Source organism: Phoxinus phoxinus (genome assembly GCF_949152265.1).
Source record: "Phoxinus phoxinus genome assembly, chromosome: 25".
NCBI lineage: Eukaryota > Metazoa > Chordata > Actinopteri > Cypriniformes > Leuciscidae > Phoxinus > Phoxinus phoxinus.
In genome coordinates, this window is record NC_136900.1 from 19,885,725 (window position 1) to 19,901,695 (window position 15,971).

The 15,971-nt window shown below is 35.7% G+C and overlaps 2 protein-coding genes across 3 annotated transcripts; one reads left to right on the forward strand and one right to left on the reverse strand.

The window, feature by feature from the left end:
* Positions 1-3,767: 3,767 nt before the first annotated feature.
* Positions 3,768-11,881, forward strand: dnaja (DnaJ heat shock protein family (Hsp40) member A; the record flags this gene model as incomplete). 2 transcript variants are annotated; one of them, XM_079603385.1, is made up of 8 exons in its annotated part: positions 3,770-3,864; positions 4,187-4,329; positions 6,777-6,951; positions 7,098-7,202; positions 7,318-7,545; positions 7,620-7,850; positions 8,027-8,127; positions 11,666-11,881. In XM_079603385.1, the coding sequence occupies exons 2-8, from the start codon at positions 4,198-4,200 to the stop codon at positions 11,879-11,881; spliced, it is 1,188 nt and encodes a 395-aa protein (XP_079459511.1). In that variant the 5' UTR covers positions 3,770-3,864; positions 4,187-4,197. The 2 variants fall into 2 exon arrangements, with proteins under 2 accessions (XP_079459512.1, XP_079459511.1); XM_079603386.1 differs by lacking the exon at positions 4,187-4,329 and having other exon boundaries at positions 3,768-3,864.
* A 903-nt stretch (positions 11,882-12,784) lies between these two features.
* rps27l (ribosomal protein S27 like) lies at positions 12,785-14,737 on the reverse strand. Its single transcript, XM_079603387.1, has 4 exons — positions 14,602-14,737; positions 13,551-13,659; positions 13,349-13,459; positions 12,785-13,197 (listed from the first exon to the last, which is right to left on the reverse strand). The coding sequence occupies exons 1-4, from the start codon at positions 14,605-14,607 to the stop codon at positions 13,169-13,171; spliced, it is 255 nt and encodes an 84-aa protein (XP_079459513.1). The 5' UTR covers positions 14,608-14,737; the 3' UTR covers positions 12,785-13,168.
* Between the last annotated feature and the right edge of the window lie 1,234 nt (positions 14,738-15,971).

Below are 15,971 nucleotides of genomic sequence, written 5' to 3' on the forward strand. Positions count from 1 at the left end.
GACTGGTTACTAGAGAGGGTAGCGTAATAGAACCAGGGGCCAGTTACCGTTTATATTTTTGTTTATTTAAGGAAAATGTTTGTACAGTATGTTATGTCATTGATTATCCAACACTTTGTAAGTGCATGTCTTGTCCTGATGTTATGTGTTGAGGACCACAATGGAAATAAGTCCTGGACTTTATTGTGTTTTTATCCTCGATTGTATTTGATGCCTTTTGTTTTATGTTTAAGGCATTCTTGATATAATTAAATTAATCAAATCAAATCAAAATAATGATATTTTATCAAGTGTATTTATTAAGATATTAAGTGTAAGCCCTTTCCCACGTTTGTCTGATCCCTTGAACCATGAGAACATTGTCTCTGACAGATAAAAGGAATATCACCAATTCATAAACAGTTAAATTATTTTTTTTTTCTTTCTTTTTTTTATTGAGATTGAAAATAAACAAATGATGCTAAATAAATGGCTCAAAGTTTTTAAAGGCACATGTAGCCGACTTAAAAAAAATGCAATGTGGTGTCTGATTAAAATATTGAAAAATCTGTGAAAAACATTAACTTTTCCTTTCATTTCCAGACTTCAATTTTGTCAATAAGGTCTATGCTACATTGTTTCATAAGCAAACGCATTTATTCAAGCGATTTACATCGCATTCAAGGTCTTTTCCCCGAGGACTATGGCAAGCCGTTTTAGCATTAAATACTCCTTCCCGTACTAGTCATAAATCAGTTTTGACTAGTCATAATTCCAGTTCCAGATATCTCTTCTGCAATTTTGACTCGTCGTAATTGCAATTAAGATATCTACAATGTGATTGTGACTAGTCGTAATATGCATTGAAGATATCTACAATGTTAATTTGACTAGTCGTAATATACATTACAGATATCTACAATGCTTTTATGACTAGTCATATTCTTCCATTGACTTCAATTGGAAAATATTTTCAGATATCTACAAATGAGTTTTGACTAGTGGAAATTCTAATTAAAGATATCTCCAATTTGATTATGACTAGACAAAACCCAGTTAGAGATATCTCAAATTATAATTGCACTAGTGGCAATTAAATTAGAGATATCTCTAATTAAGTTTTGCCTAGTCAAAACTCCAGTTCAAGATATCTCTAACTGGGTTTTGTCTAGTCATAATCAAATTGGAGATATCTTTAATTCATCGTTTTTTAAGATATCCAAAAATACATATGTAGATATCTTTAAATAATTTATTACTAGTCAAATTACAGTTGTAGATATCTTGAACTGGAGTTTTGACTAGGCAAAACTTAATTAGAGATATCTTGAATTGGAACTCGTCCTAGTCAAAACTCATTTAAAGATATCTTTAATTTAATTGTAGATATCTCAGTCTGCTTTTTGACTAGGAGGATCTTTCTTTGGAGATATCTGCATTCAGCTTTGTGACTAGGAAGAATGTCAGTGTAGATATCTTGAATGAACATTCTGACTAGTCGAAATTATTTTATAGATATCTTAATTGTGTACTCAAACCACCCCTTTGCTAAGCCCCGCCTTTTCTAACCATTTTGTCTTCGAGGAGCGAGGAGTAGGAGGAGTTCGAGGAGTATTCAATACTGAATCGATACCATGGGGAAAAAACTAAAACAGTAAAAGTAATTGAAAAATATGACAGAACTTACAAATCATTGTTTTATAAATTAATTTTAAAAAAAAACTCTGTTCCTGCCCTGCTTTTTGACCATTCCTTCCCCTTTATAAAATAACTGATTACATGCCAGTGTCCTTACAAAGATGTTTGCAACATTGACATTATTATCAATCATGTTAACATTTGCTAACCTTTCACAATTCTGAACAGGTTTGGGACGACCAAAATCTTATTTCATGAAACGAGTTATTTAATTATTTATTTAATGTAATTTTATAATTACAATATAGGCCTAGATAAGCAAAAAAGATAAGCAAAAAAGCAAATTACAAACAAAATGACAAATACTATAAGAGACAAATAAAATAAACAGTGCCTAATTTCTTTCTACTGTAGCTGAACAAATAAAGTCTTCACTCAATAAATTAACTATAGACTGATTCTTAATAAATGGATACATTTATTCAGTGAAGCATTGAGTGATTGTCTATTGCTAGGGAGGAGCGGAGGAACTCTGGGCGGTGCTGAGGAAATGTAGTTCCACGTCATGCAACAGGGGATTCGACTAGGAGCAAGTGCAATTCAGATATCTTCAAATATAATTGTGACTAGTCGTAATCGAATTAGAGATATCTCTAATTACCTTTGCAGATAGACGACGCGTCTTTTAAAAATAGTAATGACATCATTGCAGATATCTTAAATGGAGTTTTGACTAGTCAAATATATATTACAGATATCTCAAATCGGATTTCTTACTAGTGCAATTATAATTGCAGATATCTCTAATTGTCAATCTGACTAGGCGAATTATAATTATCACTCGTCAAAATACAATTGTTACTAGCTTTAAATATATTTATAGATAGTCAGGACAAAGGTTTAAATGCTAAAACGGCTTGCCATAGAGGACAGGTTACTAAACTTTGAAATTAAACACAAAGCCTACACAAACAAATCAGTTGAATCTAGCCAACTAAAACTTGTTTTTAAGTCCTTTTAAATAAATAAAAATACTAGTAGCTAAATAAATTATATATTGTTACTCTTATTGTTGTTAATGCATATAAATCGATAAATGCACATATAGCCTACCGGTAGGCCTATAATCCTATTACAAGATCCATCATAATAAATTATTAGCGGGCAGAACATTTTAGATAGTTAAATAGTGACCTCTGCTGGGCGTTTGCCCGAACAGACCTCCAAAATTTTGGATGCTGCTAAACTATTATTTATAATGTAAATTAGGCTTTGTACTTACTCAGCGCTGAACGCCACGGATTGTACGGAGTACGGACTAGTTAAATTGAGCAGTTTGACTTTTTTATATGTTGGTTGATTTTAGGCTATATTTAATTTTGATAATGAACAGGCTGCAATGTAAAGTTTGCAATGCAAGAATATAGCTTATAGTGTGTGTGTGTGTGTGTGTGTGTGTGTGTGTGTGTGTGTGTGTGTGTGTGTGTGTGTGTGTGTGTGTGTGTGTGTGTGTGTGTGTGTGTGTGTGTGTGTGTGGAACCGGCTCGATTGTCGTGTGTCGACCAGAGGGGCACAGGGACCGAAGTTTTTCTTTTCTTCTTCTTCGTAACTGCCCATATACTGTCTATGGTAACTGCGCGGTGTGTTATTTATTTGTTTATTTTAATCTAATATTCTTTATTTGTTGTTTTATTAATTTATACATACTACATTTGTATTTTAATCAATATTTTTTCATTTAATATTTGTATTTATTCATTTTAATATCATTATTATTATTAGGCTATTATGTATTATTATTAGTAGTATGTATATTATGTATTATGTATATTACATTTTTTTACATTTACAGTTTTTCTCTAAACATTTCCACGGACCCCTAACACTTCCTTGTGCCGCCAGGCCCTTGGGGATCCCTGGAGCCCAGTTTGAAAACCTGCTCTAAAACATCATGCAAATTCATTATACATCACGTTTTGGTAGCAGTTATACTCGGAGCATATATTTATACTTGGCAGAATAAAATTCATACACATTAGTCTCGACTCAAATCGCATGGGAATCGGCCTGCCCTTCTTTCAACCCATCCCATGATCGAAGTTTCCGGCGCGCGAGCTCGAGAAGGTTCTGGAGCGCAACCGTTTATATAAGAGCGACAGCGCGCGCTGCGTTCACAAGCAGAACAACAGTCACAGATAGACGAACCCGGCGACACAGCGAACCGGCGTTTCCTCTTCTTTTATTTGTGTGAGTATTATAAAACTTATAACATTCACAAGTAGAGCGCGAGGCTTTAGTTGAAGTGTTCTCCAGACTTATTCGCGCATTTATGGGACAGTTTTGAGGAATGGTGTGTGACACGTTAGCTTTCTCCCAAGAACCAACAGTGACATAGCTAGGTGCCACTCAATAAACCTGCCCTAATGTTGTTGTTCTTTAATTTAACAATGTCTCGTGGCGTGATTAAACATAATTTAAAGCTTAATACAATGTCATACGCAAATCTTGCATAGCCTATATTCTTGAAATGAGCAGGACTGTTGATATTATTTTCTATACTGTAACTTAGTTGATTCAAAGATGGTTCGAGAAACCGGTTACTACGACCTGCTCGGCGTGAGTCCCAAAGCCTCGCTGGACGAGATCAAAAAGGCTTATCGGAAACTGGCGTTGAAATATCACCCGGATAAGAACCCGAATGAAGGAGAGAAAGTAAGTGGAGGTGCTGAGCCAAATGCAGATACCGTGTAGAGTTTCACATTGCCTTGTAAATGACAGCGACAGAAACGAGAGGAACTTTCTGGAAGTGTCCCGAACACGCATGTCGGCGAAGGATTGCATTGCTATGGGATCTATCCACATTTATTGATGCAAATAGTCAATGCTTTTTTATTTTTTGTTTTGAATAAAGCCGAAAAACAAAACAACAACAACAACAAAACATGTCCCCGAACAGTCAGGCAATAAAACACAAGTGGATTTATAGGTGCTTTATTTCATTTTATTTTATGATATTTTATTTATATTTTTATTTTGTTGTCATTTTGAAGGGAATAGACCAAACTGCCAATTTCCGAAAACAAACACAAATAAAAATATTTGAGGAATTAAATAGGCTTAACAAATAAATAGGCTAAATAAAAGTTAAAAAGCCAAAGAAAAGAGCCTAAAAAACAAATCAAACATAAAAATTGGCACAAAAATGTTGAATGTAGAAAAATGATTGGGGAAAAATGGCCAAGGGAAAGAAGAAAGGTGTAAAAAGAAAAAGGATCCCACTTGATTAAGGCCCAATTAAGGGCCAATTCAATACGACTTTTGCCTCAATAAACTCCTAATTACTGCTTATTAATAGTATGGTAGTTGTTAAGTTTAGGTAGGATTAAAGGGTTAGTTCACCCAAAAATTAAATTCTGTCATTAATAGGGGTTATGTGCAACTTAACTAAAACAGATCTTATCGCTTCTGGTTCAGGTCTTTTGTATGTGCTTCGTGAAAAAATTAGCTGTTTTACTCAAGATAACTTAAATGGAGCGAGCAAAGATGAGCATAACCAATAATAATAATAATAATTCATTACATTTATATAGCGCTTTTCTGGACACTCAAAGCGCTTTACATAGAAGGGGGGATCTCCTCAACCACCACCAATGTGCCTCGCATATGCAGATTGATATCTAAAAGTTAATTTTTCTTAGTTTAGATATATACACTAACGTTTAGATATTTAAATAGAATAAAAAGCCAATAACAACGTGAACTAGTAGGTAGGTTAGCTGACTACCCATAGATATTATCATCAATTCATACTGCTCTCATGCAACGTTCGACATGTAGGGTTTTACTCACCCTCATGTTTTTTTTCCAAAAAACGTAAGACCTTTCATTTTCGGAACACAAATTAAGATATTTTTGATAAATCTGAGAGCTCTCTGACCCCTCTATAGACAGCAATTTAATTACCACTTTCAAGGCCCAGAAAGGTAGTAAAGACATTCAACCGGTGGTTCAGTGGTTTTCGAGACGTTTTTTTTAAGCGTCTTTGTGTTCATACCCAAGCGATTTTCACTGGTGATGCACCGAATGAACGGGCAAATTCACTCCCTGACAGTAGACGGCACTTATTGAAAAAGCAGAAATACCCCGGTACACGAGGTGTCACTGTGCAACTTTACGCTTCTGACACTCGCTTTTCACACAGAAGAAGAAGAGAGCTAGTATTCACGTGCTTGCCAAAACCATTCACACACTTTTTGTAGTCGCTGTTTGTCATAAAGTTCTTTGTGTTCAGACACCGAAGAGACCAGCAGCTCTACATCTTGCCTACGTTGCATCTTCTTCTTCGTCTATTTACTTCCTCTTCGTCGTCTTCTTCTATCAATGTGTTTTGTGCTTGAGCGTCACCAAGTACTGTAACTTCAGCAGCTCCAGGCACGTGAACAAAAGTGGCAATCTCATTGGTCGGCCAGGTTTTAACGCAGCTTTATTAAACAATTTATTCTCTTCCCTGTCAGTCTCCAATGCTGTTCTCGTAGTAAACACAGTGCAGCGCTTCTGGGTTCTACTTTTTTCTTTTGTACACAAAAAGTATTCTCGTCGCTTCATAACATTAAGGGTGAACCACTGAAGTTACATGGACTATAAAGATGTCTTTCTGGGCCTTGAAAGTGGTAATTAAATTGCTGTCTATGGAGGGGTCAGAGAGCTCTCGGATTTCATCAAAAATATCTTAATTTGTTTTCCGAAGATGAACGAAGGTCTTGCGGGTTTGGGAACGACACGAGGGTGAGTAATTAATGATAGAATTTTCATTTTTTCTGTGGACTAAGCCTTTAAGGGAAGTAGAATATGGTCATGTAGAATAAGGCATTAATATGTACTAATAAACAGCCAATATCCTAGTAATATGCATGCTATTAAGCAACTAGTTAAAGGTGAGAATTGGACCCCAAACTAAAGTGTTACCAAAAAAGTTATTTTAGTACAGAAAGATAAAGAAAAAAAGACTAAGACAGGCACTAAGGCATTTAGGGTTTCCGGAACTCATTTGATCCGTTAAATGCTGCATGGACACTGATCAAGGATGAGAAGTGTTTTTCCTGGGATGTGTTTGCTCATTCATTATTAAAATGAATAATATTTGCTTTTCTATTCTCCAGTTCAAACTCATATCACAAGCCTATGAGGTCCTGTCAGATCCCCAAAAGCGGGATTTGTATGACCAAGGTGGTGAACAAGCCATCAAGGAGGGAGGCATGGGAGGAGGAGAATCTCCCATGGACATTTTCAACATGTTCTTTGGTGGTGGAGGCAGAATGCAGAGAGAAAGGAGAGGTGAGAAATATGTGCACTTATGTATCCCCATTGAAAGTCTAAACAAAAAGGTTTGGGGGGGTCTTGCATAAATTTTATGCACTTCAAAGTTTATGTTAACTTAATATCCATTCATAACTTGTATGTTGTTATTTTCCCTTATTCAGGAAAAAATGTGGTTCACCAACTTGGGGTCACACTGGAGGAATTGTACAATGGCTCAACGAGGAAACTTGGTCTTCAGAAGAATGTGATCTGTGAGAAATGTGACGGTAAGAACAAGGGTTATTATTTAATTTGTGCACCTTTATTGGGAAACGTGTTATATTAATATTATTCGTAAAGACCCAATGTTGATTTATCAATTTAAGATGTGAATGGTTGCAGGTTATGGGGGCAAAAAAGGCACAATTGAAAAATGCTCAACTTGCAAAGGAAGAGGGGTTCAGGTCCAGGTGCAACAGATTGGACCCGGAATGATCCAGCAGATTCAGAGCATGTGCTCAGATTGCCAAGGACAAGGAGAGAAGTTCAACTCCAAGGACCGCTGCAAAAACTGTAATGGACATAAAGTAGAGCGCAAGAAGAAGATTCTTGAAGTTCACATTGACAAAGGTATACAACGCCTTCTGTTTCAATTATTTGGAGCAAGCGTTCCAGAAGTATACGAATAATGGTCTTTGTCACAGGTATGAAGGATGGCCAGAAAATCACATTCCATGGAGAAGGAGATCAAGAGCCTGGACTGGAGCCTGGTGATGTTTTAATTGTACTGGATTTGAAAGAACACCCTGTCTTCCAAAGGCAAGGTGAAAACCTCACCATGACGATGAAGATCAAGCTGGTGGAGGCACTCTGTGGGTTTAAAAAATCAATCCGCACATTAGATAACAGATCGCTGCTCATCAATTCATCTCCAGGTATTTACTATATACCATTTAATTGTGTATAAAACTTTAAAAAAAAAAAAAAAAAAAAAATCTAAATAATATTTAGTTAAATATATTCCCTCATACTATTCATTTGTGTGAATATTTCAATTAATATTTAGTACATGCATGTTTCAATAATTTAATTATTGTCTTTTTTGTTTTAGGTCAAGTAATAAAACCTAATGAACTAAAATGTATTCATAACGAGGGCATGCCTCTGTACAAAGACCCTTGTGAGAAAGGTCTTCTCATCATAAAGTTTGAGGTAAGTCGGTGCCCTGTGTTATACGTTTTTAGTTAAAAAAAATAATAAATTAAATGAGGAGAAAAACGTGTGTGAAAGTATAGAGCCCTACACATGACATGCAGACAAAAAATTATATATTGTGGCCACAAATTAAGTTTTAATTCTCTCATTTTAGTAAATTGTTGTCATGATTTACTAATTTGTTCCCTCATTTTAGTTAAATCGGTCACAAATTTAAGAGTTAGTCCGTAGAAAAAAATAATTATTTTCCATTAATTGCTCTGCCTCATTTCGTTCAAAACATGCAAGACCTGTGCTCATCTTTGAAACACAAATGAAGATTTTTTCAATGAACTGTCCCTCCATTGACAGTCCACTCAACTACCACTTTGTCATTTCAAAAGGTTTATACACAGATTGCAAAACTAATCCACATGAATCAAGCGGTTTAGTCCAAATTTTCTGAAGAGACTCAATTGTTTTTTATCATGAACAGATTGGATTTTGCCTTTTATTCACATTGAAACATTGATCAGCGGACATGAACAGAAGCTCAATTGTAGTTGCTTGATGTGCAAGAACAAACCTCACTGGTTCTTGTTAAAGCTTAAACGTGCTGCATAACACGAGAATGAACCTCATTGGTTGTTGTTAAAGCTCAAACGAGTTGCTTAACACGAGAATGAACCTCATTGGTTGTTGTTAAAACTCAAGCGCGCTGCGTAACACGAGAATGAAGCTCACTGGTTGTTGTTAAAGCTCAAACTTGCTGCATAACACGAGAATGAACCTCATTGGTTGTTGTTAAAGCTCAAATGTGCTGCATAACACAAGAATGAACCTCATTGGTTGTTGTTAAAGCTCAAACTTGCTGCATAACACGAGAATGAACCTCATTGGTTGTTGTTAAAGCTCAAATGTGCTGCATAACACAAGAATGAACCTCATTGGTTGTTGTTAAAGCTCAAACTTGCTGCATAACACGAGAATGAACCTCATTGGTTGTTGTTAAAGCTCAAACGCGCTGAGTAACACGAGAATGAACCTCATTGGTTGTTGTTAAAGCTCAAACGCGCTGCGTAACACGAGAATGAACCTCATTGGTTGTTGTTAAAGCTCAAACGCGTTGTGTAACACGAGAATGAACCTCATTGGTTGTTGTTAAAGCTCAAACGTGCTGCGTAACACGAGAATGAACCTCATTGGTTGTTGTTAAAGCTCAAACGCACTGCGTAACATGAGAGTGAACCTCATTGGTTCTTGTTAAAACTCAAATGTGTTGCGTAACACAAGAATGAACCTCATTGGTTGTTGTTAAAGCTCAAACGCGCTGAGTAACACGAGAATGAACCTCATTGGTTGTTGTTAAAACTCAAATGTGTTGCGTTACACAAGAATGAACCTCATTGGTTGTTGTTAAAGCTCAAATGTGTTGCATAACACAAGAAAGAACCTCATTGGTTGTTGTTAAAGCTCAAATGTGTTGCATAACACAAGAAAGAACCTCATTGGTTGTTGTTAAAGCTCAAATGTGTTGCGTAACACGAGAATGAACCTCATTGGTTGTTGTTAAAGCTCAAACGCGCTGAGTAACACGAGAATGAACCTCATTGGTTGTTGTTAAAACTCAAATGTGTTGCGTAACACAAGAATGAACCTCATTGGTTGTTGTTAAAGCTCAAACGCGCTGAGTAACACGAGAATGAACTTCATTGGTTGTTGTTAAAGCTCAAACGCGCTGAGTAACACGAGAATGAACCTCATTGGTTGTTGTTAAAACTCAAATGTGTTGCGTTACACAAGAATGAACCTCATTGGTTGTTGTTAAAGCTCAAATGTGTTGCATAACACAAGAAAGAACCTCATTGGTTGTTGTTAAAGCTCAAACGCGCTGAGTAACACGAGAATGAACCTCATTGGTTGTTGTTAAAACTCAAATGTGTTGCGTAACACAAGAATGAACCTCATTGGTTGTTGTTAAAGCTCAAACGCGCTGAGTAACACGAGAATGAACCTCATTGGTTGTTGTTAAAGCTCAAACGCGCTGAGTAACACGAGAATGAACCTCATTGGTTGTTGTTAAAACTCAAATGTGTTGCGTTACACAAGAATGAACCTCATTGGTTGTTGTTAAAGCTCAAATGTGTTGCATAACACAAGAAAGAACCTCATTGGTTGTTGTTAAAGCTCAAATGTGTTGCATAACACAAGAAAGAACCTCATTGGTTGTTGTTAAAGCTCAAACGCGCTGAGTAACACGAGAATGAACCTCATTGGTTGTTGTTAAAACTCAAATGTGTTGCGTAACACAAGAATGAACCTCATTGGTTCTTGTTAAAGCTCAAATGTGCTGCGTAACACACGAATGAACCTGCTTGAGCTTCCATTTACCACAACTGATGTGTGAATAAAAGCCTAAATTCAATCTGTTCATCATATAAAGCGATCGAGTCTCTTCAGATCTCTTTATGAACACTTTGAAGAGTCAAAGTTGTAGTTGCATAGCTGTCAATGGAGGGACAGAAATCAATCAGATTTCATTAAAAAATATCTTCATTTTTGTTCTGAAGATGAAAATCTTAAAGGTGCCGTATGTAAGAATGACAACTAGTGGTCGAAATAGGTACTGCAGTCGAATTCAAAATATCGGAGATCGTCGTTTCTCCCGCCGCCACCTGCTTGTCAGACTGGACGGCGCTCACACGGGTTGCCAGTTTGAGCACACGCAACAGGAACGAGCACAATGGACAATGAAAATTGGCAACATGCAGTATCACAGACCAAAACAATAACAAACATTCCAGCCTGGAAACGCACATTTCAAAGTAAAATAACTGGCTGTAGAAGTTAATTTTTCAGAGAAATGAGTATTTGAACTTAGCATGTTTCCTCAATATATGCAAACATATAATGGTATGTTTATACTTTATTAAACATGAAAAAGTTACATACAGCACCTTTAAGGGTTCGGAAAGACATGAGGGTGAGTAATTGATGACCACATTTTCATTTTTGGGTTAACTAACCCTTTAAGAATTCATTTCCATAGCTTATTAAATCTCTTCCGTTCCCTAGTTTTGACTTAACTGAGGGTATGTTTACATGGCAACGATGCTAAGAACTGAAAAGATTTTCCTTTGCATTTTTTAAAAGTGTTGCGTACAATTTTGCGTTCACATGGATCCGCGAAAATGACAAAAACTATATTATGTTTGAGTACAGATAAATGAATACAAACGGTCAAGATGGTGAATGCATCAAGCACGTAATATATGTATAATGTCACTGTTATCACAAATTTAAATTTTTGGGCCCCCAAAACGCTGTTGTTGTGTAAATGAACGGCCAAAACGCATAAAAAGGTTTCCATTTTTAGTTGAAAACAGCGTTGTGTAAACGGCCCCTAAAACAGGGGATGAGTTTGATTGAACTAAAACATGGGATAGAATTAACAAAACTATATATATTTTTTTTTTTTCCCTTTCTTTCAAACAATGGTTATCTTTATATTGTGTTGGGATGGTCTTATCTCATAGAAACATTTCTGTTCCCTCAGATTGAATTCCCAGATAAACACTTCCTACCCGAGCACATGCAGCCTGACCTGGAGAGGTTGCTTCCCGCCAGAGACTACGTCATGGTGACAGATGATATGGAAGAGGTTGACCTCTGTGAAGTAGATTATGAAAGACAAAAGAGAAACCACAGCAGTGAAGCCTATGATGAGGATGAAGCCCCCAGGAATAGTGGCGTCCAATGCCAGACTCAATAAATGTCATAGATCAGGAACATTTGTGCAATACTTCTTGAAATATGACTAGTCTACACTGAATATTAGGGTGGTTAAATTTAGTTATTGCAGAGCAACGCGTACACCAAGGATTTCCCCCTACCAAAGCCTTACAAAATTGACCATTTTCTTGTCACCATCTGCGTCTGATGAGGAACCAGGAATGTTTTGCAACATCCACCACAGATAAGTATTAACAGACAAAGGAATTATTTTGAATAAAAATATCCATGTAGGTTTTATTTTTTTGCATGTAAATTATTCATCCTGTGTGAGAATGTTCACTTTTATGTTTATCTGTTAGATGTGCTTTGGTCGAGCTGGTGCACTTTTTTTGCCAGTTAAAGAAACATCGTATTTGTATATTTTCTATGAACGTGCCTCTGTATGTTTAACTTGTCAAGTTTCTTCCCTTGAATATGTTCTATTTTTCACAAATAAAACATTTCATTACATTTCCTCCTTTGTTTACTTGAGTATACATAACTGAATGGAAGCGATTTAGGAATGGTATATTTGTAATTTCTTTAAGCAAAAAGTTCTAGATGAAGATATAGTACCATAAGATACAGCACACACAAAAACATTTAGTTTTTGTGTGTTCTAGCTGATTTTGTGCTGTATAAAACCCACACATGTACCAATCAAAAGTTTAGGGTCAGTAAGATTTTTGCGTCTTTAAAAAAAATGTATACATTTATTTAGCATGAACTTTCTATTCATCAAGGAATCCTGAAAAATGTATGAGTTTCCACAAAATTGTTAAGCAGCACAACTGTTTTCAACAAATTTTTCTTAAACAGCATCATATTAGAATGATTTCTGAAGGATCTTTTGACAATATTACAGTTTTTACTATATTTTGGTCAAATAAACAAACGTAAGAATTCATAACATAAAAAAAAAAAAACATTTTTTAAAAATCTTACGACCCCAAACTTTTATGAACGGAAAGGATACAAATATCCTCAACAACTTTGAAAGCTTTGATAGTAAAAATGACATAACATGATGTCAACATGCTGATTATTGCACAAGATGGGAAATTAAACATAAAACATCACGCAGAATTTAATTCCAGGATGCAGTTATGTCATGCAGAAGAATCTTTATTCAGAACCACTGAATCGATAACATGGTAGAAAGAACCTGCCATGCACCATTCATAATCACATTTAAAGTTCATTCATTGTAATCAATGAAAAAGTAAGGCATTAAGAAGTTGCACAATTTCTTTGTATTCAAAGCATCATTCCTTTTTCATCCTTCTCAGTGTTGCTTTCTTCTGAAAGAGCAACCTATTTGGAAAAAGAAAACATGTAGCTTCATATCATATTGCAATATGAGATACTGTATCATCAGATAACATTATATTCAGTAACTTCTGATACAAAAACAACAGTAACCCTGGACATATTACAATCAATCATACAGTAAATAAATACACACCCTCAGTGAGCCTAGCTTTTCCTCCTGTTGGCTGGCAGAGAACGGTTGAACACCCAACACACAGCACAACCGTCTGCGCATGACTAAACACAGTTGTGATCTTATAACAACCTACATGGAAATAAGCAGAAAATATTACATTTTCTACAAGTGAAATATTACACATATTAAGCAAACAACGTTTCTTCTATAGATCTCAAACCTGGACATTTTACATCCATGAAGTATGAGTTGGGACTCTGCACAAGCCTTTTCTTCTTATGCTGCCTTCGTTCAAAATCAAAGGACGGGTTGAGTAGATCTTTGGCCAGCTGTCACAATAAGAATATATTAATAAATATACTAATGAATATATATATATATAAAAAAAAAATTATTCACACACAAACACAGACAGTAGTGTCCAAAAGTAATGTCCGACCTAGGACATTTGACATCTTCACCCTTTATTTAAACATTATTAATATAAAAAATGTGTTAAAGGTTGTGTAAGCATATTGCGTAGTTGTGTCAATTGTTTTATTTGTGATAACGCTGTGAAACATGCCAAATTGTGATGTCATGATTTTTGGCCAGGCTATCATACAGAGAAATTATAAACATGCAAAAAACATCAACAGGGAACCAACAAAATATGAATAACCGATTATGATGTAGTCAATGCATGCCTTTTTTCCTGTGAGTTTCTTGTTTTTCTTTACTTTTGGACACTATTAAATGTGTTACATATGTATGTGTGTGTGTGTGTGTTTATGTACACGTAAACGTACGTACACACACACACACACACACACACACACACACACACACACACACACAGTTACTATATAAATCTCCTTCAACAGTATGACAGCTATTTTAATCTCTTAATTAGAAAATCTGCAAATTTTAAGCATGCTTCTTTCATGCTTCTGCACACAAAAACAACATTGCTCGACAGCCATATTGATCACTTACCTGTCAGTCTAAAAACTATAGGCTAATGTCTTACTTTTAAAAGCACAAATGAAACATCAATCTGATTCAATCTATCGTTTTGCTCGGTGCAATGTAACAGTTATGTCCTCGTGTAAAGTGAAACATTAGGCCTTATCTGAACCAGCGCCATGTGAGATCAAAAACTTTCCCATGTTTATCGCACGGTTAAAATAATCAACAGCTGGATTAATATAATATAAAACGGCAGACGTTCTAGTCTATATTAACAACTGTCAAATGCAAGATTCGTTGTCTAGCTGAGCAAATCCACTTACAGGCATTGTCGGGAGCAGCTGATTTTCGCATTCGTGTGTGTGTGTGTGTGTGTGTGTGTCTGTAGCTTTCCTCCTCGAAGGGGTAACTGCAGGGTTGCCACGCGCATCTTCATAAAGTAAGTCTGATCAGACATGCCCAGGCATGCTCAACAATAAAACACTCCTTTATACATTGTCCCTTGTAAAACTATCTATCTGTCTAAAGGTTCTTGAACACTGAGACCTTAACTGTCTGTCTATCCGTCCATCTATCTATTTCCAGAGTTACTATATATGTGCATCTAAGATTCTATCTATCTATCTATCTATCTATCTATCTATCTATCTATCTATCTATCTATCTATCTATCTATCTATCTATCTATCTATCTATCTATCTATCTATCTATCTATCTATCTATCTATCTATCTATCTATCTATCTATCTAAAAATGATAAAGCTGTATTATTTCCAATTGCAATAAAATAAAACATATAGACCCTCTGGGTTGATATTTCCCGCACTGGCAACCCTGACACTTCTCAGAGCTCCTAAAATGCAGTTCCTTCCTTTAGTCTTAGCAGCTCCACTACAAAACACATTTCATTGTTTGATTTAGTTTACTTGTTGTTCTTATTTATTCTTCTTTGATTGAAGCGTAATCGAACGTTGACGTACATCTAGGCTACTATTTTATCTTTATCTGTTATGTACAATCTGTTTAATTTGGTCGTGTGACTACGCCCCCTAGTGGCTGTTAAATGGCAGAATTATTATTATTTTATACTGTATACAATGGACTTTATGCACAGCTGCACTACACTTCCTGAACTTTAGCCAGCTCCTTTGACACACCTGGATTCAGACACACCTGGATTAATCAGTTTGTCCAATAATGGCAGACAGGAAACAAAGGAGCTGGCTAAAGTTCAGGAAGTAGAGCAGCTGTGCATAAAGTCCATTCTTCTAGACAACACTAACAATACGACCACGAACATCCTTTTAGTAGATAGATAGATAGATAGATAGATAGATAGATAGATAGATAGATAGATAGATAGATAGATAGATAGATAGATAGATAGATAGATAGATAGATAGATAGATAGATAGATAGATAGATAGATAGATAGATAGATAGATAGATTTTTTCAAAACGAAACCATTAGCCTACTAACTGGACTTGGAAAAAAATGCTGATATCATAGGTCTATTGAATCCCAAATGACAGATGTTGATTTGTTTCTTAAAAGTTAATCTTGATGTCCAAAGACTAAAAACAAAAAAAATCCTCCTTACACTTAGTATCTATGACATTTTAAAAAATGTGTTGTTTCTAGGGGGCTCCTCATACATAGACATAATTATGTGTATGGGCTCCTAGGGTACC